The sequence below is a fragment of the Astatotilapia calliptera genome, chromosome 1 (genome assembly GCF_900246225.1).
Source record: "Astatotilapia calliptera chromosome 1, fAstCal1.2, whole genome shotgun sequence".
Taxonomy (NCBI): domain Eukaryota; kingdom Metazoa; phylum Chordata; class Actinopteri; order Cichliformes; family Cichlidae; genus Astatotilapia; species Astatotilapia calliptera.
In genome coordinates this window covers 19,406,271-19,430,777 of record NC_039302.1, presented here as the reverse complement: position 1 = coordinate 19,430,777, position 24,507 = coordinate 19,406,271, and the positions used below count along the sequence as shown (strand labels likewise).

The following is a 24,507-nucleotide window of genomic DNA, read 5'->3' as shown; positions in this document are numbered from 1 at the left end:
TCTGTGACAAACTGTGTCAAACGTAAGAGGGAGAAAAAAAATCCCTTACAGGCTTAACAAACCTACAACAGGATTTTGAAGCTAGATGACAGCAGCTATTCTGTACCTGCCGGGGAGGGGAAAAAAGAAAGAAAAAAAGCTATAAAAAGCTAAGAGAATATATCATATGTTCATAACCAAGTAACGTTTCTTCTACTTGAACTGGCTTGCAGACCTTAACACAGCCTCAGATTCACCTTTCATTTCATTTTGTGCCAGGATATTAACAAACGGCTACAGATGTGATTAAACTGACTCAGCACTGAAGGAAAATTGCCTTAGCTCTGGCTCTGGATCTGCAGGAAAATAAAACCATGGATGCAGTTCAAAGTCTCAAAAGAGAGCCACATGTGCAGTCTCAATCAAGCCCAAACAGCATGAAGGACAAAAGGGGGGGGGGGGGAAGGTGGCAATTTCAATTTGATGTATTTATGCAGCTTTGGTTAAAATGTAGAAATCCATAGGGGCTTATAACAACACAAGATACTACTATGTACTGTGTGAAACTGCCTGAAAGAAAAAGCCCAACCCTAAATATACGTGCCAGCAACCATGTGTGAACACATACATGAAGTTAGTCAACAGGTCCTTTGTGCATGTTATCATGTTTCAATAGCACTACGTTTAATGTCTCACTGCCAACTGGTATTGCATTAGATGAAAACTGATGGAATGATATATGCTAAATACAGCTAACTAATAAAAGCATCATTCACTTAACCAACATGGTGCAGTAACAGTGGTCAGAACAACAACGCAGCAAGACGACTGCTGCAGGACAATCAAACCACTTTGGAGAGCGATCCTTAAAGACCATTTCAATCCACAGCTCTCTGGCACTGTCTCAATAAAAACGGAATATGATAAGCTCCACGGAGAAGGGGTTTGTTGTAAGGTTAGTATATCGGATTACCCAAAGTACGTGTTCGGGTTTCTGATTTCAGCATACATTTAAAACACCATACTCTAAAGTAAACACGTTTTGGGTTGCTATTTGTCTAACAATTAGACAATAAAGTCTTATCATTTTATTATTTGTTAATTATTGTAAACTGACCACTATGTATTTATACACAAACACAGACTGGCTTGATAGGAACTTGCATGTACATTTGCTTTTATTTAGAAATAACAGGAAAGAAAGAAAAATAAATGAATAAATGTGTGAATTCAATTTAACAGCCTCTTACTTTGAACCAGAATATAACACACACTGCGCTTACAGCCTAGTTATGAGTTTCTGACACCTTAAACTGCCGCATGTCACCTGCCAATGGAAAGAGTGCGGCAAGCCAAGATTCACCGCACTCAATATTTAATGTCTTAGTTCAGAATCATCTTCCTTGGGCCAGAAACGCAAGGGCAGGCTGTAAGATGTCACAGGTGCTTTGGGCTTTTCACAGAATAGTGTTGAGAAATATTCTCCAAGATCTGTGCAAGCAGAAGCGTTCAGGCGCTATGCTCGAGTCCTATTCCTGTTATTTTGCATTGGAAATCCTGAACTGCGGTAAACCAGACAGTACTGTGGACAGGACTCTTTGAAACATGGTAACGGACACAAAATTAAGTGGGGCAAATACAATGCAATGCTCCGCTTCGTAACCCACTACTGTATTTTTTTCTCAGAGCTATCCTGCTGCACAGCAACACCTGTCTGGCAGATAATCTCCTTGCTGAGAGCAACAATTCATGAACACAATTAACCTGCTCACCTAAAATAGGCCAAGGAGACAAAGAATCTTTACTTGATTACTTATTAAAGGCCAGTTTCTGGCAGAACGGAAAAACTTTAAAAGACGCGTATAATACTTTATAAGTTCCGTGATTTCGGCAACTTCATTACACGTCGTAAAATCTATAAAGGTGCGCGCAAAGCTGTCGAATTGCAGTTTCAAAAACGAACACTTTTCAATGTCTACAAAAGGTATTTGTAACTTTGGGAACACACATTTTTTTATATATGTATGACACAAATGTGATACTAGTGCTAATTATTACAAACGTGCTCGTTTTTGTAAAATATTTCTCTTTTTTTTTTAAGCATTAAATCTCAACACGGCTTTTGTGTTCACTGCAATACAACAAAGGAGATTTTGGAGATCTATACGTATAGCAAAAAGTAGTTCAATAGTTGACCTCAACAATCTCTCTCACACACACACACACACACACAAGAAGACACTTTAGTATAAACTTCAAGTGCTCTGATTGGTTAAAAAGCTCATATATTGATTTTCCGCAGCCAAAACAAAGTCACCAGTGTGCAGTAAATACCAGAAGAGGCGATATTTTGACCGGACACTGATTAGACTTTTTATTGAAGTTTGGTTAGTGTTAATGATTGATCAAAGAGATTTCAAAGAAGGTAAGTGAGAACACTTGGGCCGCATTTAGATGTGAGTAATCTGAATTACTTTATGGCTTTTTAGGAGCAGTGAATGAGCTCATTAACAGTTAACCCTGAAGATGAATGCATCGAGCACTGGCATTTGTGATTTATATTACAATAGGAGATTGTATTTTACTTGAAGATGATCATAAAAACTAAATGTTCTCCATCTCCCCTAACTCTTAAACAGCTCACTACTCCAGACAAAACAGATCTCAACTTTAATAATAGTGTTACATTTCTTCTATTTTAAAAGCAAGACTACAGCTACTTTGGTAGTATGTGCAGAAAGTAACAGTTGCACAGCCATGTCATGTTTAAACAGAGACACTGGGGGATAGAAGACCGAACATGCCATTAGTCCAGATGCCCGTCTGTCTGCATTCCACTTTCGCTAGTCGACTCTGATCTACTTCTTCCTTAGATTAGTCAAGTTGCCAGCTGCATGTAGCTTTGTTCATAACAATTAATATCATAAAACACTTCCAGGCCACAAAAGACAAACAAAAACCACCACTAGCTCTGTCAACATGGCTGGGCCTCAGAGAGAGTATAACTACAGGAGTAGTAATTTTGTGGGGCGAGGAGCCATAATGGAGCTTCAATGGCCTTCAGTCAAAATAAATGTTAAGGTCCTTTGAGACAGAGTCAGTCTGGACATTATACAGCAGGCCCGATATAGAAAACAGTTATGATAGGCACTTATAAATGGCAGAGGAAGAGGGGTATGAGCGAAAAGTGAACAGGTCTGGGTTGATGTTAAAAAAGATGAAGATTGTGAGTTACCTTACTGTGCGTTTCACCGTGTTCACAATGAGCTTAAGTTCCCAAGACCACTGACTCATGAGTTTATTTACATCTCCAAATACAGGAGTTTATTAGAGTCCACAGATGGCGACGTGTCTGCGTCAGAAACATTCAGAGTAAAGCGCCAACTCTTAATGCACTGCTCTTTTTCAGACGGTTCCCCTCTATGATATTGTTTCTTTCGTCATCAGATCTCAACGAGCTTTCAAGGGAGTCAAATATTTCTAAGAGCATGCCGCTAAGTTTGCTTAACACAGCAGAGTCAATATTAATAGAGTGCTATTTAAGCCCAGGTTTATACACAGTGCAACCAGCAAGGTAATGATTGACCAGGCTTTGGTCGTGTCAATAGAAAAAAAAAAAAAGAGAGAGAAAAAAACTATGTCGAGATCTGAGGGTCGTACAATTGTTAACTGGGATAGATAGTGCAGAACCCATAACATTCTTCAACTTAATGTGAAACTGGTGGAGAGACATTTTATTACATGCATTAACTTACAGTCCATCAGTAAAAGATAGCAAACAGTCTTGTCTTGAGTGCTATTGTTTATTGGATTTACTTTACATTCTCTGTCGCAACAGCAAGCTAAAAATATGTTCCTCATCATGTTTTGCTGTTTAATGCAGCTTTTCTATTGTTTTAAATGGCATTTATTTTCTTACTCATCTTGCTCTATCTTGGGGACAGCTCTTTGTGACCACTTGTGTGAGAAAGGCATTTTACAGACGAGCATTACCTATTTATAAAAAAAATAAAAAATAAAAATAAAAAAACAGCAAAAAATTCTGATCGAGAGTACATTTTATTTCTGGGCTGGGGTACGACTTAAGCTGATGTGAAGGAGTTAAAAGATAACTGGGGCTTTCTTTCCAAAAAAAAAAATCAACTGTGGAAGAGTGGGCCTTATCAGGACCATACCCAACACAGTGAAACCCAGCTTCTCCACTAAACAGACCATGGTGTCGACACACAATTGTGCGATTAACAGGTTTAAAAACAAGTTACCACTGGCCTTAATCTCAAAGGAGTTTTAGCTGATTTATGTGGTGCATAAGAGTTCACGGTCTAGAGTTAGGAGTAAAAAGTTAAATTATATAATTGACAGCAAAAACAAATTGTTATCTTATTATCCTTGAGCATTACTGGGAATGATCAATGCTGCTTACAAAAGCATTGAAGTAAAGTTGCTTTTACTGTAATATTTTTACTATATTTATTATCACTTTTCTCTTATGTCACAGAAGAAATTGTTTAAAAATTAGTATTTAGAGCAGTTTGAACTTTGCCACATAGCGAAATTGGTATGTCCCGGATCTGGCCCACACAATGTGCTTACACATGGTCCACATACCGCAAAGAATGATGGGACTTTGGTGACCCAGATCTGGTTTGCCAGAGGTGGCCCACACATGGGCCAGCCTAAGGCCAGTTGCAGACACACTGGTGGTCCTGTGCTGGCCAATGTGTGGACTACCTCTGGCAAACCTGATCTGGGCCACCAAAGGGCCGTCATTCTTTGCAGTATGTGGGCCATGTGTAAGTTGTGTGCAGCCACGGGCCAGTTGTAGACTCACTGCTGGCCCATAACAGTTTCAGCTATGGCCCCAGATGTCAGCCGAATGCGAACCTTAATCAAGCCAAATAATAACAACATGTGCCAGAACATGCAAAACAGTGCAAAAGTAACATAACTCTGTTCAGACAGTGAATGGACTGATTCTTACATAGCGCTTTTCTCATGTCCTGGATTACTCAAAATGCTTTATACAACATGCCACATTTACACACTTTCTCTAAACTCAGTGCTTCCTAACTACATTCACACTCTTGACATGCAGACTGGAGGAGTCAGGGATTGAACCACTAACCTTTCGCTCAGTAGGTGGTAAACATGAGTAAACCGTCACTAGGTTTTGGATAAAGTGTACACTCAATAACCTGTCAAACCTGCATTTGAAATGTTGGCTACCATAGCAGTATAGTATTGCAACATGGCATTTGGGTCTTTTAACTAAAATAGGAAAACAGGAACATAAATAGTGCCATCATTGCCAGACCTGGCCCACATCTGGTTGACATACACCCTGCCATGACACCAATCAGTCAGAAGTGCCAGCTTGATGCCAGATCCAGGCCAGACCTGTTTTCTATGGGCCTGGGCCACATAAACCAAACCACAATCGAGCCGGATGTGGCATGCCATCACATAGGCAGTACCATAGGCAGTACTGCTGGCTGCCAGAAGTCAGCCAGCAGTACCGGCTTGGTACAAGATCCAGGCCAGACCTCCTTGCTATGTGGGTTATTGGTTCACAGCAATTACTTGACCATGTGGTGACCTTCATGTTAAACTTTAGTACTGTTTAATATGAGCAGCCAGTGCAACACATATTTGGTAAAATAAAAGCAATACTGGGTTAAACTTGTTTACTACATTAATGGACTCCTGAATCTAGGAAAGCAGCTGATGAAAAAGATGTTAATATTCTGGTAAATATGCTAGGGCAGGGAGAAAAGGCAGAGAAGGTCTTCATTGCTGCACATTTCCAGTGATTGAGCCAGCGAAATGATATAACACAATTTGTGAGCATCCATTTGGGTAATAGTTTCAAAGTTTGACACAAACCAAAACCACAGCATGACAATTTGAAATAACAAGAGGAAGCATTTCACAATTCTGGACAGAGGTTGCAATGGAAGTGCGACATTCTAAAACAACCTAAATGCTTCAACTTTTCAACTTTTTCTCTCCAACTTATTGCAAATTGCAAAACGTTTCTACAGAAAGATGATAAATATACTTTCAGGCAATGTGTCATTATTGCATGTTATCTTGAGTCATGATCGTTTCTCTTCATGATCAGCCGCAGTAAAGTTGAGCGTTGAATTCTGCACCACGACCTTCATGTTTATTTAAGAACATGTTTTTCAGTCTAAGATCATTGTAAAAGCAGCGTTTGCCAGGAAAATCAGTTGTTGATTTACAGAATTATGGCATTTTGGTTTTGTGTTTTACAAAGACCCATAAATTAAATTACTAATTATATTATTTTCCCATTATCGACTCACACTTTCAGGTTAAAACTGGCAACAGATTTCCAATTAAGATTCTTAATGATGCAAAGTTTCCGCACGAGCATGAATGAAGCCACCCACTTAATTCGTTTGCTGAAACCCACTGCTATGAGAAAAGGGTAGCATACTATTCTTAACCTTAAAAACTGATATTAGCTTTGCACACCCCCTGTCGGATGAAATCGCTTCCAAAAGATATTTCTACATATGACAGTTTTGGGAGACTTATTTTTTCCACTTTTCTCACTAGTATCATGCAAAGCAGCATGCTCCCACATGTGTGTCCTATTGTATGGATAAACTCATTCATGTAATTAACAGGGTACTACAAAATGACGCTGTTTTTGTTTTGTGTTTTTCTAAATTTACACCTAGTTAAGTTCATTTAAGTTAGGCTATGCTATGTAAAAGCTTGCATGAGGCTCTCACAGTTCATGTCCATGATCCCATTACAGCGTTGCTTTGGGGGCAGTGCCCTGTATATGTAGTGCTTCGGGGGGCGGGGGTCACTGATGGCCTATTCAAACAACCCCCAGAACATAGATATCACCGTTTTTCAGCTGCCAGGGAATTGGTAAACTGGTCTGACCGGTGTGCATGCAGCTGCCCAGGGCTTTAGTTTTGAGAAAAGATAATAATAATTGAAAAAACATTCCACGTTGCTTCAAGGGCCAATCCCACGACACAGTACACACAGGAAATATCTATAAATTATCTATAAGAGATTCAGTACCTCACGTTATTTTGAGCAGGCGTTTTAGAGATGGTTTACAGATGAATGAGAGTGAAGGAGGGAGTTCAGCCACCGCACAAAAAACCCCTCCAAAAAACACACCCACGCACACACTTGTTTAAACCCTTAGACCAAACGCGGCAGGCGGTCAGTCGCACATGTAAACTCCGAAAAGTGGCAAATGAGAGTGACAAGCGAGAGAGAACGTGAATAAAAAATGTTTACCTTTAGAGTACAAGGATCTGGGTGAATTCAGGTCGAGGTCCCCGCTGAAAAGGGAGATAAAGTCAGAGGGCATTGCAATCCCTCAGTGTGAGGAAACCGGACACCGTCAAACACAGCGTCGCTAAAACGTTTGATTGTTTCTCCGAACAGAAAGCCCCAAAACTTTGAACGGGACAGCGGTCGCTACTAGCGTGAGAGTGTCCTTAGAGCTGGTTAACTGCCCCCGCCGCTACTCTGCTGTAGAGTATCCCCTCGGGCTGCCAACGACGCATGTTTGTTGTCAGCGGACCAGCAGAGATCACTGGCTCACGTGGATAGTCACGCCTACAGCCGTGACGCAACACGTAAAAAGTGCCGTCGGGGATACGTAAGATCGTTGGGAGTTGTGTAGTAGCTTACCAGAGACACGAGGGGTATGGGGGGGCACGAGCGTTTTATTTATATGCAGATTCAAGAGTTGGGAGTTCGCCTTGTAATCGGAAGGTTGCCGGTTCGAGCCCCGGCTTGGACAGTCTCGGTCGTTGTGTCCTTGGGCAAGACACTTCAGAGGGCCCGGTGGCGCCAGTGTCCGGCAGCCTCGCCTCTGTCAGTGCGCCCCAGGGTGGCTGTGGCTACATTGTAGCTTGCCATCACCAGTGTGTGAATGTGTGTGTGAATGGGTGGATGACAGGTTGTGTAAAGCGCTTTGGGGTCCTTAGGGACTAGAAAAGCGCTATACAAATACAGGCCATTTACCATTTACCATTAATATTCCCTTTATTATGGGATTTAAATACTGTAACTTTTCAAATAATACTTTTCCAATAACCTACGAATGCGTTTATTTTGTAAGCTACACTGTAAAGACGTCTAATTTTATTTTAAACCCCAAAACACTAGGGAAAGACCATCTCTGAATCGAGGAGGGTACATCTTTCGCCGTCTTACAATGCTGTGATTGCAGCCATTCCCCAACTCTCTGTGAATGGTACTCATGGTCTTTGATCATTGAGCTTTGATCAGTGGTTGTTGATCAATGGTCATGACAATTTGCATATTAATGATCAAGAAACTGACCTCCCAGCCCATTGTTCCTTCGGTGGTGCTAGTTTCAGTCATTATGCAAAAAATCTGAATGTGCAGAATATGAATGTGTGTAAAAGAATTAAGACAGCATATGAATAGAAAATAGTATAGATTAATAATGGAAATACAAGCGAAATGTTTTGGGGAACCCAAAATCCAAGAAAAGAACAGAAACAGCGAGCAACAAAACACCATACTGTAGTTCATTATCGAAGTGGCTGGGAACCCCTTTGAGTTGTCCTGTGGGCAGCCCTATGGAAGTCCTGCTCTCAAGATCATCCTTGGGTAAAGGCATTACCTCTAAGATTTATCACTTATTGCAAGAACGGTCAGCTGACCCTCTCCTTAAAGTTAAGGGCTACTGGGCCCAGGGCATGGCATTGGACATATCTTCAGTTGAATGGGATTCATGTTTTCAAAATATTAATACTATGTATAAAGAAACAGGCAGTAGATTTATTCAACTTAAGACAATCCATAGGTGGCATCGAACACCGCAACAATTGTATAAATGGAACCTGGCCTCTACGGCCGAATGTTGGAGATGTGATGGTCAAAATGCTTTGATTTTACATATCTTATGGAGCTGTTCGGCACTTCGGGATTGGTGGGAAAATATAATGGAGGTAATTTTCAGTGTTTTAAAAAGGAGATTTGGTATCTCACCAAAACTGTCCATACTTGGTATAACCACAGAACTTTCTGATGGAGATTTTTCTAGTTATACAAAAAGATGGATTATTTTGGCTCTTACTACAGCCAAACGGGTCCTGCTAAGACATTGGCGGAAAAAGAACCCCCCTTCCCTATGAAGAGTGGCTAAAGACAATGGCTAAGTTGGCGTCTTACGAAAAAGTGACTTATGGTTTATTAGACAAATTGCATCAATATGATTGTATTTGGTCCCCCTTTACAAGCTGGCTTTCTGTAACTTGAAGAACAGAGGAGTAATGACAGAGTGGTGGTGTGGGGATTGGCCAAAGCTCACCTTCTCAACCTGGACAAAATTAATTATTTTACACTGATACTGTAAACTTTTGTTTGTGTGTCAGGTTTCCATACATCGGAAACAGCTGCTGCATCTGTAATTCTGTCCATCCTGAGGAGAGTCCACACTCTACATCAGATCCTTGGCTCGCCTATAATGACGCACAGGTGCTGCACACAACTGGATCTGCAGCTTGTGAGGAACAGCAACACTCAGCCTACATCCTGTTTTACAAGAGAAACGTAAGAAGACACAGCATCTCATCCTGAAGTGAGAGAATGGCACGCCAGCTGCAGCCTAATCCAATCTCTCTTCTTTTCTTTTTTTGGTGCCCAGACACCCTTCAGTTTCATCATGTCATCCCTAACAATAGCTGTAGAGTTGGATGGAGGATGAAGACAGCAGAGAGCAAAAGAAACAGGTAAGAGCAGACAGGTAGTCAGAGTTAACAAAAACTTTTAAAGCCAGTGTAGCTTCTGTTTTGAACACATTTATTGATGACAATTTTACATAAATAAGCAGTGTGTTATACTGTTATCAGACAGGGACGTGCAGAGAGGTTTAAAGGGGCGGGTGCTCAAAGTTAAAAAGGGGCACATTGAACCATGCTGAATAACAACAACACACATTCATCAAGAATCTAATATGGGAAGGGCAGGGCTGTGTTGATCTGAGACTGTAGACATTAAAAAGTCCACAGGAGAGATGGTAGCTGATTAAACAAGTGTCATGAGATAATAACAAAATGCAAAGATTGGTGACAGCGCTTGGAACCATAAGGCAACGAAAAACTGTGACATAAACTCGGCTCTGCCTGTGATTCACTCTTTGCTTCTCTTCTTCCTTCCTTCCCATCATTTCATATATCACTCTCCACTTGCTGTCTATCTGAGAACAAGGCACAACTTGCTATTGCAATAAACTATAATCTAATTATCCACACCTAACAACTCTTGCACTTAATCTATAATAAAATGATGACAGAAAAATGTTATAGCCCTGCCTTTAGTAGCCTCATACAGCTCCTACTGTTTCCTCCTCATGTCCTTACCAGCCATGTCTGCACAATGTTATATCATGAGTAATAATTTAAAAAAATCTATATACATAAAACACACACATGCACACACAGTGACATTTTAGACCTTCTTCAGAATACTGTATATACTATGGGCATCCTTACATTATTATTTATTACTAGAGCTACAATAATAAAGCAATGAGGAGGGGGAAGTAATAAATATGAAATAATGTATTTATGATGATTCCATTTGTTTCACTATCCACTCTGTGCAGGGGCAAAGCTTATTACATTTTTAAACTGTAGAGATACAATCTTTTGTCTTATTTAAAATATAAATCTAATATAATCTGCTTCTTAATGTATGTTCTTTAAAATACAGCATGTGTTTTTTAATATATTATAATTATTATTATGTGGACATGCATATTAGATCGTTTTTTAGTGAAATATAATCCCTCCAGAAAGGCAGGAAATGCCCAGAAACTTACTTTAAAACTAAATATGTTCCCTAAAACGGTGACAGAGCTACAGACCCATGACAGCCTTACACAGGTAGCCAGCAGCTGTGACCAGCACTACTTGTGCAGTTAATAAAAGGACAGGTAATGTTTGTCGCGCTGTTGCACACACAGCACGCTCGTTTGTTTCAGTTCGTCAGTTGCAACAAGACAGCTTACCAACGTGTACGTAATAAGCTAATACTCCTGTGTGCTACACACTACAGTGTACGCTGTACACCTACTTACTGGTTTTGTCGCATCAGTCTGTGTCTCTGAGTTAACTTGTGTTTCTCCTACAGCTCCGGACCGCAAAAAATGCGCGTGCTCTTTGTGAGCTCGTTCCCGGCTCGTAACCAGCGCGTTCTGCCGTCGAGGGCGATCATTGGTTAAATGTGATCATGTGACTGATGCAAGCCAGATCCTTTTATTTAGCAAAACTATGATTAATAGTTAAATATTATTGTTGAGGGGCACAGACAGGACTCCGCACGCACACACACATAAAAAAAATAATAAATAAATAAAAAAATTTTAAAAGTTGCCTCAACAAAAGAGCACTTTGGGCACTCATCAGGAAAGGGGCGGGTGCTCAAGCCCCTCTAGCCCCCCCCCCTCTGCACGTCCCTGTTATCAGATGTGGAGTCTCGCTAACCACTTTAATAGTGACTTGTGTCCCAAATACTGTTTATTTGTCTTAGTTACAGATAGTGAAATAAAAATGGAAAATGATTGTTTCATAATTGTATACTCAGCTTGGTCAAGACAATAATTTGAGAACGAGGGGCAGGATTTTGAATTGATGCCATTGGTGCATCTACTAAAGTTCTGGGGTCAGTTTGAATATCAGTGACCTTGACCTCAAGTTCAAAGGTCAAGTTTTCTGAAAATCTTGTGAATGCTACAACTCTGTGACGAGAAGTAAGTCTCCTAAGTCTTTAAATTTGTATATAGGTGCATCTACTAGGAAGCTGAAGGGTTGCACTGCGGGCCATCTGTAGAGGTGTAGATTCAACAACCTGTCTCTGAACGTGGACAAAACAAAAGAGATTGTTGACTTCAGGAGAACACAGTGGGATCACTGCCCACTTAACATGAATGGATCCTCTGTGGAGGTCGTCAAGAGCACCAGATTTCTTGGTGTCCACCTGGCGGAGAACCACTCCTGCTCCCTCAACTCCAGCTCCATAACCAAGAAGGCCCAGCAGCATCTCTACTTCATGCAGAAGCTGAGGAAAGCCCATCTCCCACCATCCATTCTCACCACCTTTTACAGTGGGACTAACGAGAGCATCCTAAGTAGCTGCATCACTGTCTGGTATGGTAACTGCAGCGTATTGGATCGAGCAGCTGAGAAGATCATTGGAGTCCCTCTCCCCTCCTTATAACACCCACTTGCTGGAGGACCCCACACACCCTTCAAACACACTCTTCACCCTGCTGCCTTCTGGAAAGAGGTCCCAGAACATCCGGGCCCTCGCTACCAAACTACGGAAAAGTTTCTTCCCACAAGCCGTCAGACCCCTGAACACTCAGTGACTGCACTGGCACACGCACACCTTCACACATGTCACTACCAAGCACTTATCTGCAGTATCTCACACTCATACATATACATACAGACACCAAGTTACTTTTGCACAATACTCAGCATTTTGCACATTTCCATTGTCTTGTGTCTGTTTTGTCCTGTTCTGTCACGTTTTGCACTGTTTTGTCTTGTTTATTTTTGCCATTTATGCACACTGCACTTTATGTAGTCTTGGGTTTGTCCGTATATGTCATATATAGCACCAGGGTCTCGGAGGAACGCGGTCTCATTTCACTCTGTACAGTACCTCTGCACTGCACGTGGTTAAAATGACAATAAAAGCCACTTGACTTGACCTGTTTTTGGAGCAGTTGCTTGGAGACGAGTACCATACAGTTCAAATGAGCATACATTCCAAAATATGCAAATTAGCCCCATATATCATAATGATGATGTTTGCTGTTCAGGGTATGAACATTCTATGCTGAAAGTTTATAAATATACAACCTTTGACTGCTTGTTTTCAGTTGAACTTTTGCAAAGCTGAGGAGATTTTCGCTGCGATCACATCAAGTCCAAAGATGTTTAAACTTCTTTTTCACAGAAAGGTAAGTTTGAAGAGACTCGCAGCACATTTCTATGAATATTTTCTTATGGTAAATAAGCATTTTTGAAACTTTTAAGGAAGCTTCTTGGATGATTTCTGTAAAAACTGAATTTTTAATCCAAATGAAGGATTTTGTATTTTCATACCATATACTTTGTTTTATGCCATTACTGATGTTGGTTTTCTTGTTTCTAAACAGAAATCACACAAACAAAACGTGGCAGAGAAGGAAATTCCTTCTACGTCTCATCAGAGGTAAAGAAATGCGCCACTCTTTAATGCTGCTGGAGATATTTATAGCAGTGGTTTAGTTGGAGCTCTTTTATTTCCCTTTTATTGGTGTTTTGTATTTACATCTTTTTTACTACTTCTAGTCTTGTCTATAATTTATATTGATTCAGAGATTAGCGTTTGAAAATGTAGAGTGTAAATGTACAAAATACATGATTTTGTTCCATTACAGTTATTAATTTTTATTTGCAATCTCCAGCATGTACTCCTTGTTAAAAAATTTCCACTTTGAAAAATAACATTTACACTTTTGTCCTCATCAGCATCCCGGATGCTTCTGTCACTGAAAATGGTCAAAAGAAGAAGAGAAAATGGAGACACCTCTGCTGTTCCTCGGTTTGCTTTTACACAAAACATATGAAATGCACATTCTCTTTCAATTGCACTTGTTAATTTAAAGTGACTTTACTTTTTTAATAAACGTTTGTTCGTCCTCTGCAGCAAACGGACAGCGATGCAGAGGCAGAGAGCAACACTGTGAAGACACAAAAAAAGTGTCGCTGGTTTCTTTTTAAATTCTGGAAGGTATGTTTTATGGAAAGAGTCATCAAGCATTTACTCATCACAGTTAAATGAGAAGAATTAAGAGCAATTTAGCACACAGCTATGTCCTCAAATTAAGTTCAAAGATGTTTAAACGTTTTTTTTTTTCACAGAAAGGTAAGTTCGAAGAGACTTGTAGGATGTTTCTCTAAATATTTTTTATGGTAAATAAGCATTTTTGAAGCTTTTAATGAAGCTTCATGGATGATTTCTGTAAATGGTAAATGGCCTGTATTTATATAGCGCCTTACTAGTCCCTAAGGACCCCAAAGCGCTTTACATATCCAGTCATCCACCCATTCACACACACATTCACACACTGGTGATGGCAAGCTACATTGTAGCCACAGCCACCCTGGGGCGCACTGACAGAGGTAAAAACTGTAAAAACTGAATTTTGATCAGAACCAAGTGAAGGATTTTGTATCTCATAGGACAAACTTTAAAACTCGATTTAAAGCATGAATAAATTGTTTTTATTTTATTTAAAGATATTCCTATATATCTGCTTCATGAGCTGACAGCTCACTAAAGTGATAAATAATATGAAATGATACCAAATTTTCTAACTGGACACTTTTCATGGAGAGACTCCCTTGGTATGTTTGCTTTATGCCATTACTGATGTTGGTTTTCTTGTTTCTAAACAGAAATTACACAAACAAAACGTGGCAGAGAAGGAAATTCCTTCTACGTCTCATCAGAGGTAAAGAAATGCGCCACTCTTTAATGCTGCTGGAGATATTTATAGCAGTGGTTTAGTTGGAGCTCTTTTATTTCCCTTTTATTGGCGTTTTTCTTCCACCTTGTGTATTTCCATCTTTTTTACTACTTCTAGTCTTGTCTATTATTTATATGTTAAAATGTTTCAACTTCAAAGCTCATGCATACATGCACATACACTGCTCAGCATCCTGACATCTTTCCTAATTTTGTGTTTGTGTTTTTACCTTTTTGGAGCAGTGTAGCATGCGGTGGAAAAAAAATAGAAAGTCAAACTGGGACTATAGACTGCTTCGGGTGAGTACACGTGGTGCACAAAGACCAAAGCTCATGCACTTTGTCAAAGTGGAGAAAATGAATTCTTTTACACTGATACTGTAAACGTTGTGCGTGTGTGTCAGGTTTCCAAACATCGGAAACACCTGCTACATGAACTCCTGCCTGCAGAGCCTCCTCAACATTGAGGAGTTCATAAGAGACATCAGGCGTCAGGAGGTTTTGTGGAGCACAGATCCAGAAGCTCAGCTCTTAAGGTGCGCTACGTCAACCTTCTACTTTCTTCAAAAACCTGAAGAACAAAGAGATCTAACAGCAGAAATGTCTGTTTACCCTTTCCTTTCTACAGAAGGCTCATTGATGTCAGGGACTGTCATGAGTCAACAGATTATGGCCTTAAAGATCACCACCTAAGAGCTTTTAAGAAGGCATTCAGCAATCAAGCTCCTGAATACACCAGCAGTGCACAGAAAGTACGTCAGCTATTTGGACATTTCGTTTTTTGCTTTACCATCTGATTTTGATGTACTGTTTTAAATCTCTCTGCTTTTCTTGCAGGACGCTCATGAATTCCTAACATTGTTCCTCGATGAGGTCAAAAGGCTCGCACCTCACCTGGAGAGGAACGCAGCTCTCCTGGGCCAAAGTTATGCCTGCCCAGTAGAAGACCATCACATTTTTAAAATGGAAAACATGAGGACATGCAAGAGGTAGGCCTGTCTTTCAGAAACGCAGAGCTGGTTGCAATATTTTCATATACCTCTTTTCCACCTACCTGATCTTTACTTTAACTACGTTACTCCTGAAATGTGTAGCTGTGGTCACCAATCATCACAGCACGAGGACTTCACCAGCTTGTCTCTTGACCTTGTTCCAGAGAGGTCTATTATAAACATGTTAGAGACATACTTGAAGGTAAGATCACAAATTCCAATAGAGTTGTCGTATCAGCGATCTTAACACACCTTTTTTGTTAGTGTTTGTGCGTATGTGTGTGTGCATATGTTGAGATTTCTTTCTACCATAAAGCCTGTTTTCTCTGTGCTGTTGTTCAGGAACAAGAAATAGAATTTCGCTGTGATTGTGGAGGGACGGCCTCAGAACTGAAGTCGTCTTTTGATACACTGCCAAGGTGAGTAAGGTCACATCAGAATTGATCGACTGACCAGGTTTCCAAACTGTGGCGCATCAAATATCAGTTTTTCGAGACAATACTTGAGCAGTCGTTTTCTCCCATCTTCTGTTTGTGTTTGACACTCATTCTTCTTATTTTCTACCTTGTTTGTGTTTTTTTTTTTTTTCTTTTCTGCCAGAGTTCTGATCTTGCATCTGAAGAGGTTTGGCTTTACACAAACCTACAAGATTCAGAAGGTGGATGACCCCGTCAGGCTGCAGAGGGACTTGGTGGTGCCATCCAATCAGGTAAAAACAGACTGCAGAACGTCTCAGGCTACGTCCACACTAGCCCGGATAGATTTGAAAACTCCGTGTCCACACTAGCGTTTTCAGTCATTTTCAAATAGTTGTGCGTCTGCATTGAAACGGCCGAAAACGCTTACGTTCCAGTCCTGCGCATGCGCAAAAGTGAGTGAGAATTACTCACTTTTGCGCAGTGAGTAATTCTCACTTTTGAAGAAAAGCTATCCGGAGCATGTACAAACTGATATTAATCTTTTTTAGGGCTGTCAAAGTTGAGAGCAATCAAAACAACTGCTGTATAATGCACTCGGCTATCTTTGTTTAATTGCTCACATGACTGCATCACATGACTAAAATGCGTCATCGTTTTAGAAAGTCTGCGTTTTCGAGTGTCCACACTGCGACGGGACAACTCCGTTTTGAAATGTGTGCGTTTTCGAGAGCGTTTTCAAGATGCTGTGTTTTTCCTTGAGGAAAACGCCATCTCAGTGTGGACGGGAGGTCAAAGCGGAGAGAAAACGATGTGTTTTCAAACGAAAACGCATTAGTGTGGACGTAGCCTCAGCAAATCCGCTTAATTATGGCACTGATGTGAGACTTTATGAAACTAACACTCTTTGGATTTGTTCCTTCTCAGGGTGGTGGCTGTTATAGTCTTGTCAGCGTCATCAGTCACTATGGAGGCACAGAATCCGGTAAAACAACAGACTTGTTACAAACAGAAAATGAAAAGTTGCTACATTTTTTAGTGAAGGACTCACACACAAAAGCTTTTGATGTTCTAAGAAGCACTAAGTCAAAATCACTGTTTGCTTGAATCGGTTGACTTCCAGAAGTTGGATTCATTTGTCTTAATGTGATTTCAGGACACTACATCTGTAGTTCTGTCCATCCTGAGGAGAGTCAGCACTCTACATCAGATCGCTGGCTCACCTATAATGACGCACAGGTGCTCCACACAAGTGGATCTGCAGTTTGTGAGGAACAGCAGCACTCGGCCTACATGCTGTTTTACAAGAGAAACGTAAGAAGGCAAAGCATCTCATCCTGAAGTGAGAGAATTTTTAAATGTCCTGTTACCTTGTTAACCAGTTTTGTCTTCATTCTCAGTTCTGAAACAGGAAATGGAAGGAAGGAAGGAAGTTAAGGTCGTCATCATGCTGAGAAGGAAAAGCAGTCGTCCCAGCCCACCATCGCACACTGGAGGTAAGTATTGCCCTCAGGAGGAAGGGTCCTCCCAGAGAGCCTGGTCCTCCCAAGATTTCTTCCTCCAGGAGGGAGTTTTTTCTTGCCACCGTCGCCCCACATTCACTGGTCTCATCAGCAGGGACATTTTTAATATCCTAAGACCTGAACTCTTTCATGGCATGCATTTTTAATTTCTCTGTGCCATTTGGGTTGATTGGGACCTGATGAATGTAAAAACAAAGACATCAGATTCGGAAATCTACTAGTAGTTCACCACTACTAGAGATCGTCCTTTACTAGACCAGTGTTTGGCTTGCTCTCTGGGAACAACAAATTAGTGCTGTCAGCGTTAACGTCATTTTAACTAATGACGTCAACGCTGACATCACTAATTTTATTGTTATTATTATTAATATTATTAATTTACTTGTAAAATAAATTAAATTAAAAAAAAACAAAGAAATTATTTAATTCTTTATGTTATTTTGTTTTATTAAAATCAAAATAACAACAAAACAAAAATAATTAATAAAAAAATATTAAAAGTATTCAGCAGTGTTTTGTGAAATTTGTAATGAGCCTTAGTTAAGTTGATGTCACAGAAGTTTCTGAATCATTTAGATTGTTCAACAAACTGATTCACGCAGGTAAAGATGGTAAGCTGGAGCAATGGTACCCTTGGAGTTCAGTTTAAGTTTTCAGACAAATATTCCCTCGATCAGTTGCAGCTTCTGCTTTTAAATAAATGATTTAGCTGCAAATGTTTAGCTGCAGGTAGCAAAGTCCAAAAGTGACAACATTTCCGCTGCAGTCTCTCCAGAAATGGCTTATAAAACTTTGACCAAATTAGACATTTATCCTTGGATCATTGACAACCCTGTAGGGTGAAAATCTTTAATTGTACCTTTTATAACATTTTAACAAGTTACTGTCTCCTGCTGCATGTTTCCTGTTTTGGCTGAACTTCATCAGCTCAAAAAACTCACTGTGCTGTGGTGTACTAAATGGCCTCTGAACAGGACACACTGAAGGCAGGTTTGCAACGTTTAATCAACAAAGTCAAGATCAGTTAACAACAGCTGAACTAAAGACTTTCTTTTTCTCATCGATAAAATGAGGTCCATGCCAATGCGCTCAAATGGCACCTCCATTAATGGTGAGGGGCATAAAGGCGGTTTTTAAATGACCAGCTGGTTCACCAGCTGACACCACTGGACGCACACCATCGGTGCACATCCAAACATGCAAAAAATGCAAGATGGTGGTGCGCACAGATACAGCGGCTCTATGCTCTCGACACACTAAACGTGGTCTGTCCCTACTCGTTACAACATGTGGAAATGTCAGTGCTATGTCAGGGCGCACTATGTGACTATCAGCTCTCATCATTTGATCAAAGGGCCAGTTGCACAATGCTATTATCTTCTGTGTAGCGAATTGCTGGAACGGGCAACCCAAACGCCACGTGTCCCTGTTGGTGGTGTGTGCAGGCCTACATACTGTCCTATTGAGCTACTAAACCCCGACCAATCAATGTTCAGATTTAAGGGGTATGATGGCCGTCAGCTAACCGCAGCTGTTACTCTTTGCATTTCCCCCCGATATTTCTTTTCCACCAGTAATATGGGGTATTTGTGAATATCCATGACTGACCCGGCCAGCTGGTCTTTGGACAGGGTCACGGCAGTTTCAAGGTTAAAAAAAAATCCCTTTCACTGACAGACTGAAGGAAAGCTCCTCAAAAATGGAGGGTCTTCAAGCTCCTCAGTGGCAGGAAAAGGTTTCCTGGACCCAGTGTTGTATATTTGTTTCCCAAAATTGAAATAGTGGAGAGAAATCAGGTTCTGAAACCATCCAGAAGACAAAGTCTCCAACTGGTTTGTGGAAGTCCAGTTTCTCCAAATTAATCAGCGGGTGAAATGTCTCTTCATGGATGGTTTTGATTCTGTTGTTGTTCACAAACAAAGCCCTCAAAGCAGCATATGAAAGAAAGTCATCTTTCATTATTGTCTCCAATGTGTTAAAAGAGAGATCGAGCTCAGTGATGAGTTTTGAAGCGGCTGCAGGGACTTCTCGAAGGTTTTGGCTCAAACAGTCGCAGGATGTTGTTCACAGTGGTGACACTGTTGACTGGTGATTGACAAGCACTGAGATACTAAGATGACAAGCACAAGAAACATCATGACTTATTCTCCTGAGTGCCTGCAAAACACAAACACAAAATCAAACTCAAAGCTTTTCTCTCAGGTGCTGGTGTGGCACAATCTAATGATAAGAAAGGTCATGCTAACAGCTTTTGGAGCACAGCTGCACAAAATAACAGCTTTTGGAGCACAAAATGCATTACAGGTAAACCCAGTACCCAAACATGTTAACAAGGATAAAGAAAAAATCTGAAACAAAAGCAGGTAGTGTGGTGATTTATGTTGTGAGGATGCTTTCACTCCCATCAAAGTCACCCAGTGTTGAGAACCCAAATGAGCCCAAAAACCTCAAGTGGCTGCAACCAACAGCGAACGTCAAGAAGTGGATACTTGCATGTTGAGCCAGAAACATGCAGAAAACCCAATAGAGGCAAGACAGCACATCTTGGTCCCACTCAGGCAGTACGAACACCTGGAAAGAGGAGCCCACAGTTCAGACCCAAGGTCACTGGTAAGGACACCAGACAGCCAGTCTAGTTTTAATTTTCATTTGAGTTAGTGTTATGGCCTGTCTAAGGGTGGCCAGACCATAATATAAGGGTGATCCACCCCTGTCTGACCCCAAGCAGCACATCACACAACCGGTACAATTTTGATGGTGATTTTTTTTCACAGTGATTGAATTCTAACAAAGGAAAGGAGCGAACTATAGCTTCGGGGTGGACCCCAAAACAACAAACAAAAGGGGCCGTATCTAAAGGATGTACAAAACTTATTTATGAAAAGAATAAAACCAAATGACAATGTCTTATCTCCCTAACTAACAAAAACATGAGAAAAGGGTAATCAAATAAAAAGGCAGTCCACCCCTACATGCTCCTGTATAAAGAAACAGGTAACACAAAGCCTGCTGGTTGAGGTCCATGGCGGTTTCATCTTATATGTTGTCTCCAGGTCATTAGCCAATCTGTATGGTCCGTCCCATGGATGCACCAATCACGGAGATGCACCTGCACACTCAGATTTATATATGAGACAACATTACAACAACAGTCGTAACATTAACTAAAAATGTTTTTCACCATCTCGTTTTAACTTCTGGTTTAGCTTCAGCTAACTAAAACTAAATGGACCTTGGAAATAATCACATCCTAATAGAGTGAACCATAGACTGTATAAAAGATAGGACCATTGCAACTTTACTGCAGCACTTCACCCTTTCGCATAGTCCCAGCTCTTCTCTGTCATGTTTTATGGTGCTGCAAATGTCTTCAGTTGGTGAAAGGTCTGGGCTGCTGGTGTCTTGTTGTGCTTGCTATGCATCCCTGACTCGTTTCTTCTTTCTGCATCAAGTAAGGAATGTAGTGAAAGTTCCCAAGAGGTTAAAAACACCACTGAAAAAATGCCATCAGACCTGAGTTGGGACACTTGGATTATGGAGCTTCTGGACCAAGACAGTGGATGGGAGCATGTGTTTAACAAGTAAGAGTATAACGTCCCCCAAAATGTCCCTAACTAACAAAAACATGAGAAAAGGGTAATCAAATAAAAAGGCAGTCCACCCCTACATGCTCCTGTATAAAGAAACAGGTAACACAAAGCCTGCCGGTTGAGGTCCATGGCGGTGTCATCTTATATGTTGTCTCCAGGTCAAGGAGACAACATATAAGATGGATAGACAGACAGATTTCAAAATAGCCAGCTGGAATGTTAAGGGGTTGAATAACGGGATTAAGAGGAAGAAAATATTAACATATCTAAAGTTATCAAGAGTTGATATAGCCTTTATTCAAGAAATGCACATGTGCAAGTCAGAAGCCTTAAAACTTAAATGTTCCTGGGTAGGTAAAGTCTTTTCCAGTCCTGGAACTGATAAAAGTAGGGGAGTGTCAGTTCTGATTCATAAAGCAGTTAGCTTTACTGAAACAAAAGTAATAACAGATAAGGAAAGTAGATTTATATTGGTTTATGGACAACTACTGGACACACCAATAATTTTATGTAATATCTATGCACCTAATGCGGACATACTCGCCTTTTTTCATAACCTGTCACAGTATCTTTTGGAATTAGAAGGTGCACAAATAGTGGTAGGAGGAGATTTTAATCAAATACTGGATCAAGACCTAGATAGATCACTTCCTAGGAGAGGCACAGAGAGTAAATCTGTAGTTGCCATAAGGCAGATGACCTCAGATTTAGGTCTGAATGATATTTGGCGGACAATGCATCCAGAAGGCAGGGAATATTCCTTTTACTCTCCGCCTCATAATGTTTATACTAGAATCGACTACTTTCTTATTTCTGAAGCCTTAGTGAATAACTCCATAGATTCAAGTATTGGTAATATAGTATTCTCGGACCATGTGCCAATTTTTCTATGTCTTGGAAATATTTTACAGATTCCTCAAAGCCGCAGATGGCATTTAAATGTGTCCTTAATTAAAGACTCTGGGTTTATTAAATTGATAAGAGTTGAAATACAATTTTACAAACAGACAAATAATCGAGAGGACACTACATTGGCTACTTGGTGGGATGCTATGAAGGCATACTTAAGGGGGAGGATAATTTCTTACGCTTCCTTTAAAAAGAAGGCAGCTAACAAGAATATCATTACGTTAGAAGCCAAATTAAAGGCACTTGAGGCAGTACATTCCCATACAAAAGACAGAGTTACGTTGAATAAAATTGTTAAAGTTAAATATAAGTTGAATGTACTGTACAACAGAAAGGCAGAATACGCTTTATTTCGCATTAATCAAGCATATTGGGAAATGGGAGAAAAGCCGAGTCGTTTATTAGCATACCGTCTTAAACAGAAAGACAGTATGAACCATATCCCAGGTATACGACGATCACATGGGGTTATTTCAACTTCTATTAGACATATAAATGATGGATTCAGGGCCTTTTACAACAATCTTTATTCTACACAAGGTAGTTTAGATGAACAGAAACTCGAAGCATTCTTTACTGATTTAAACCTGCCACAGCTTACTGACCAGCAGATTATAGATGCTCCAATTACAGTGGAGGAGATTACCCGTGCAATTAACAGTATGCCACTTAATAAAGCTCCAGGATTAGATGGGTTACCATTGGATTTCTATAGAACATTTGAGGATATGTTAAGTCCCCTGTTGCTCGATGTTTATAATGAGGCGTTCAAAGTAGGCTCATTACCTCAGCCAATGCACTCTGGACTTATAACATTTATTCTTAAAACTGGAAAAGACCCTTTAGACCCAAGTGGTTACCGCCCCATATCTTTGCTGAATTCTGACCAAAAAATCTTGGCAAAGGTCTTAGCGGGTCGATTAAAAGTAGTAATGGTGAAAATAATTCATGCAGACCAATCTGGTTTTGTTCCAATCCGCTATGGTTCAGATAATATTAGGCGGTTGGTTAATTTGCAAAATTATGTATATGATTCAGTATATCCAACAGTGGCCCTGTCGCTGGATGCTGCAAAAGCTTTTGATTGTGTTGAGTGGGATTATCTGTTTAAGACATTATAAAAGTTTGGTTTTGGTGACAATTTTATTAGGTGGATAAAGATATATGATTCGCCTTCAGCGCGAGTATTGACGAATGGGCTCATATCAGACCTATTCCTTTTACAGAGATCCACAAGACAGGGTTGTCCCCTTAGCCCCGGTCTTTTTGTAATTGCTATAGAGCCTCTGGCACAAAAACTGAGAAATAATGTAAATATATTTGAAATTTCAATGGGTAATAGTCAACATAAGCTTCTATTATATGCAGATGATATGTTGTTACTTATGACCCAGCCTGGGAAGTCAATTCCAGCCCTATTAGAATGCGTCAACTGGGATAAATCAGAGGCAATGCCTATGTCAGGACACTGCCCCCATACTTTATTTAAACAGTGGGAGTTTCGGTGGTCCGTGAATGGTTTGAGGTATTTAGGGATACAAATTACCTCGGATTACACTAAGATGGTTCGAGCAAATATGGAGCCAATGTTTGAAAGAATAAAAATGGAATTTGGTAGATGGTCCAGAGTACGTCTCACAATATGGGGTAAAATTAGTTGTATTAAGATGATGACTGCACCCATGATCTTTTATATTTTATCTAATATTCCATTACACATTCCAGTATTTCAAAGATCTAGACTTTTTAATCTAGCAGTTTCTTTGGGGTAGCTCACTGCATCGTTTAAGTATTAAGAAACTTCAAGTGAGTGCAAAACAAGGAGGTTTTTCATTGCCTAATTTCCAATGGTATTATTGGGTGATGAGCTTGGTTACCTACTGCACCAGTTAAACCCATCTGGTCCCATACAGAGACGGAAGTTAATGGCGGTATTTCTCCTTGGAGGGAGCTGTTTGATAGCAGTCATAAAACTACCAATCCTATAATTGCAAAGACATTGTGGTTTAAATTACATAGGGCAGGTCGCTGGGACTTTATTAAATCACCCTCGGCAACCTTATGGAGTAATAAAAGAATTTTAATTGGAGGGACATCGGTTGACTGGTTACAGTGGCGTAAAGCAGGCATCCTTAATGTATCAGATTTATTTGACTGTGGGACTAAATGTTTTTTAAGCTTTGATAAAATTGTAGAGTTATATAAGTTGCAGCGTAATCAATTCTGGAGATATGTCCAAATACATAGTTCATAGGGGTGGGCGATATATCGAGTTTTTTAAAAATATCGATGTGACAATATCCTTTATATATATATATATATATATATATATATATATATATATATATATATATATATATATATATATATATATATATATATATATATATATGGAGATATATATATGGAGATATATATATGGAGATATATATATGGAGATATATATATATATATATATATATATATATATGGAGATATATATATATATATGGAGATATATATATATATATATATGGAGATGATCTCTGATGTAATTCTGACC

The 24,507-nt window shown here is 40.0% G+C and overlaps 2 protein-coding genes across 6 annotated transcripts in view; one reads left to right on the top strand and one right to left on the bottom strand.

The window, feature by feature from the left end:
* The window catches only part of nfat5b (nuclear factor of activated T cells 5b), a 41,868-nt gene extending 34,301 nt beyond the window's left edge, over positions 1–7,567 (bottom strand). For 3 of the 5 annotated variants that reach the window (XM_026168178.1, XM_026168186.1, XM_026168194.1), the window contains exon 1: positions 7,270–7,567. In XM_026168178.1, coding sequence (XP_026023963.1) covers positions 7,270–7,342 — 73 coding nt within the window. In that variant the 5' untranslated portion in view covers positions 7,343–7,567. The remainder of the gene's footprint in view (positions 1–7,269) is intronic. The other 2 variants (XM_026168202.1, XM_026168229.1) reach the window with 2 other exon arrangements.
* Positions 7,568–9,361: 1,794 nt separating this feature from the next.
* Positions 9,362–17,050, top strand: LOC113029065 (ubiquitin carboxyl-terminal hydrolase 37-like). Its single transcript, XM_026179710.1, has 15 exons — positions 9,362–9,564; positions 9,659–9,743; positions 12,902–12,982; positions 13,181–13,236; positions 13,536–13,608; positions 13,714–13,797; positions 14,466–14,521; positions 14,779–14,835; positions 14,940–15,071; positions 15,164–15,287; positions 15,373–15,524; positions 15,630–15,729; positions 15,870–15,946; positions 16,128–16,236; positions 16,871–17,050. The coding sequence occupies exons 2-15, from the start codon at positions 9,708–9,710 to the stop codon at positions 17,048–17,050; spliced, it is 1,317 nt and encodes a 438-aa protein (XP_026035495.1). The 5' UTR covers positions 9,362–9,564; positions 9,659–9,707.
* The last annotated feature ends 7,457 nt before the right edge of the window (positions 17,051–24,507 follow it).

Bases quoted from the DNA above. Each gene is read 5' to 3' on its own strand.
- LOC113029065 (XM_026179710.1), top strand. From the start codon at position 9,708: ATGGAGGATGAAGACAGCAGAGAGCAAAAGAAACAG. The intron at 13,237-13,535 runs GTAAAGAAATGC...TGTCCTCATCAG, and splicing joins CCTTCTACGTCTCATCAGAG to CATCCCGGATGCTTCTGTCA. The intron at 15,288-15,372 runs GTACGTCAGCTA...CTTTTCTTGCAG, and splicing joins ACACCAGCAGTGCACAGAAA to GACGCTCATGAATTCCTAAC.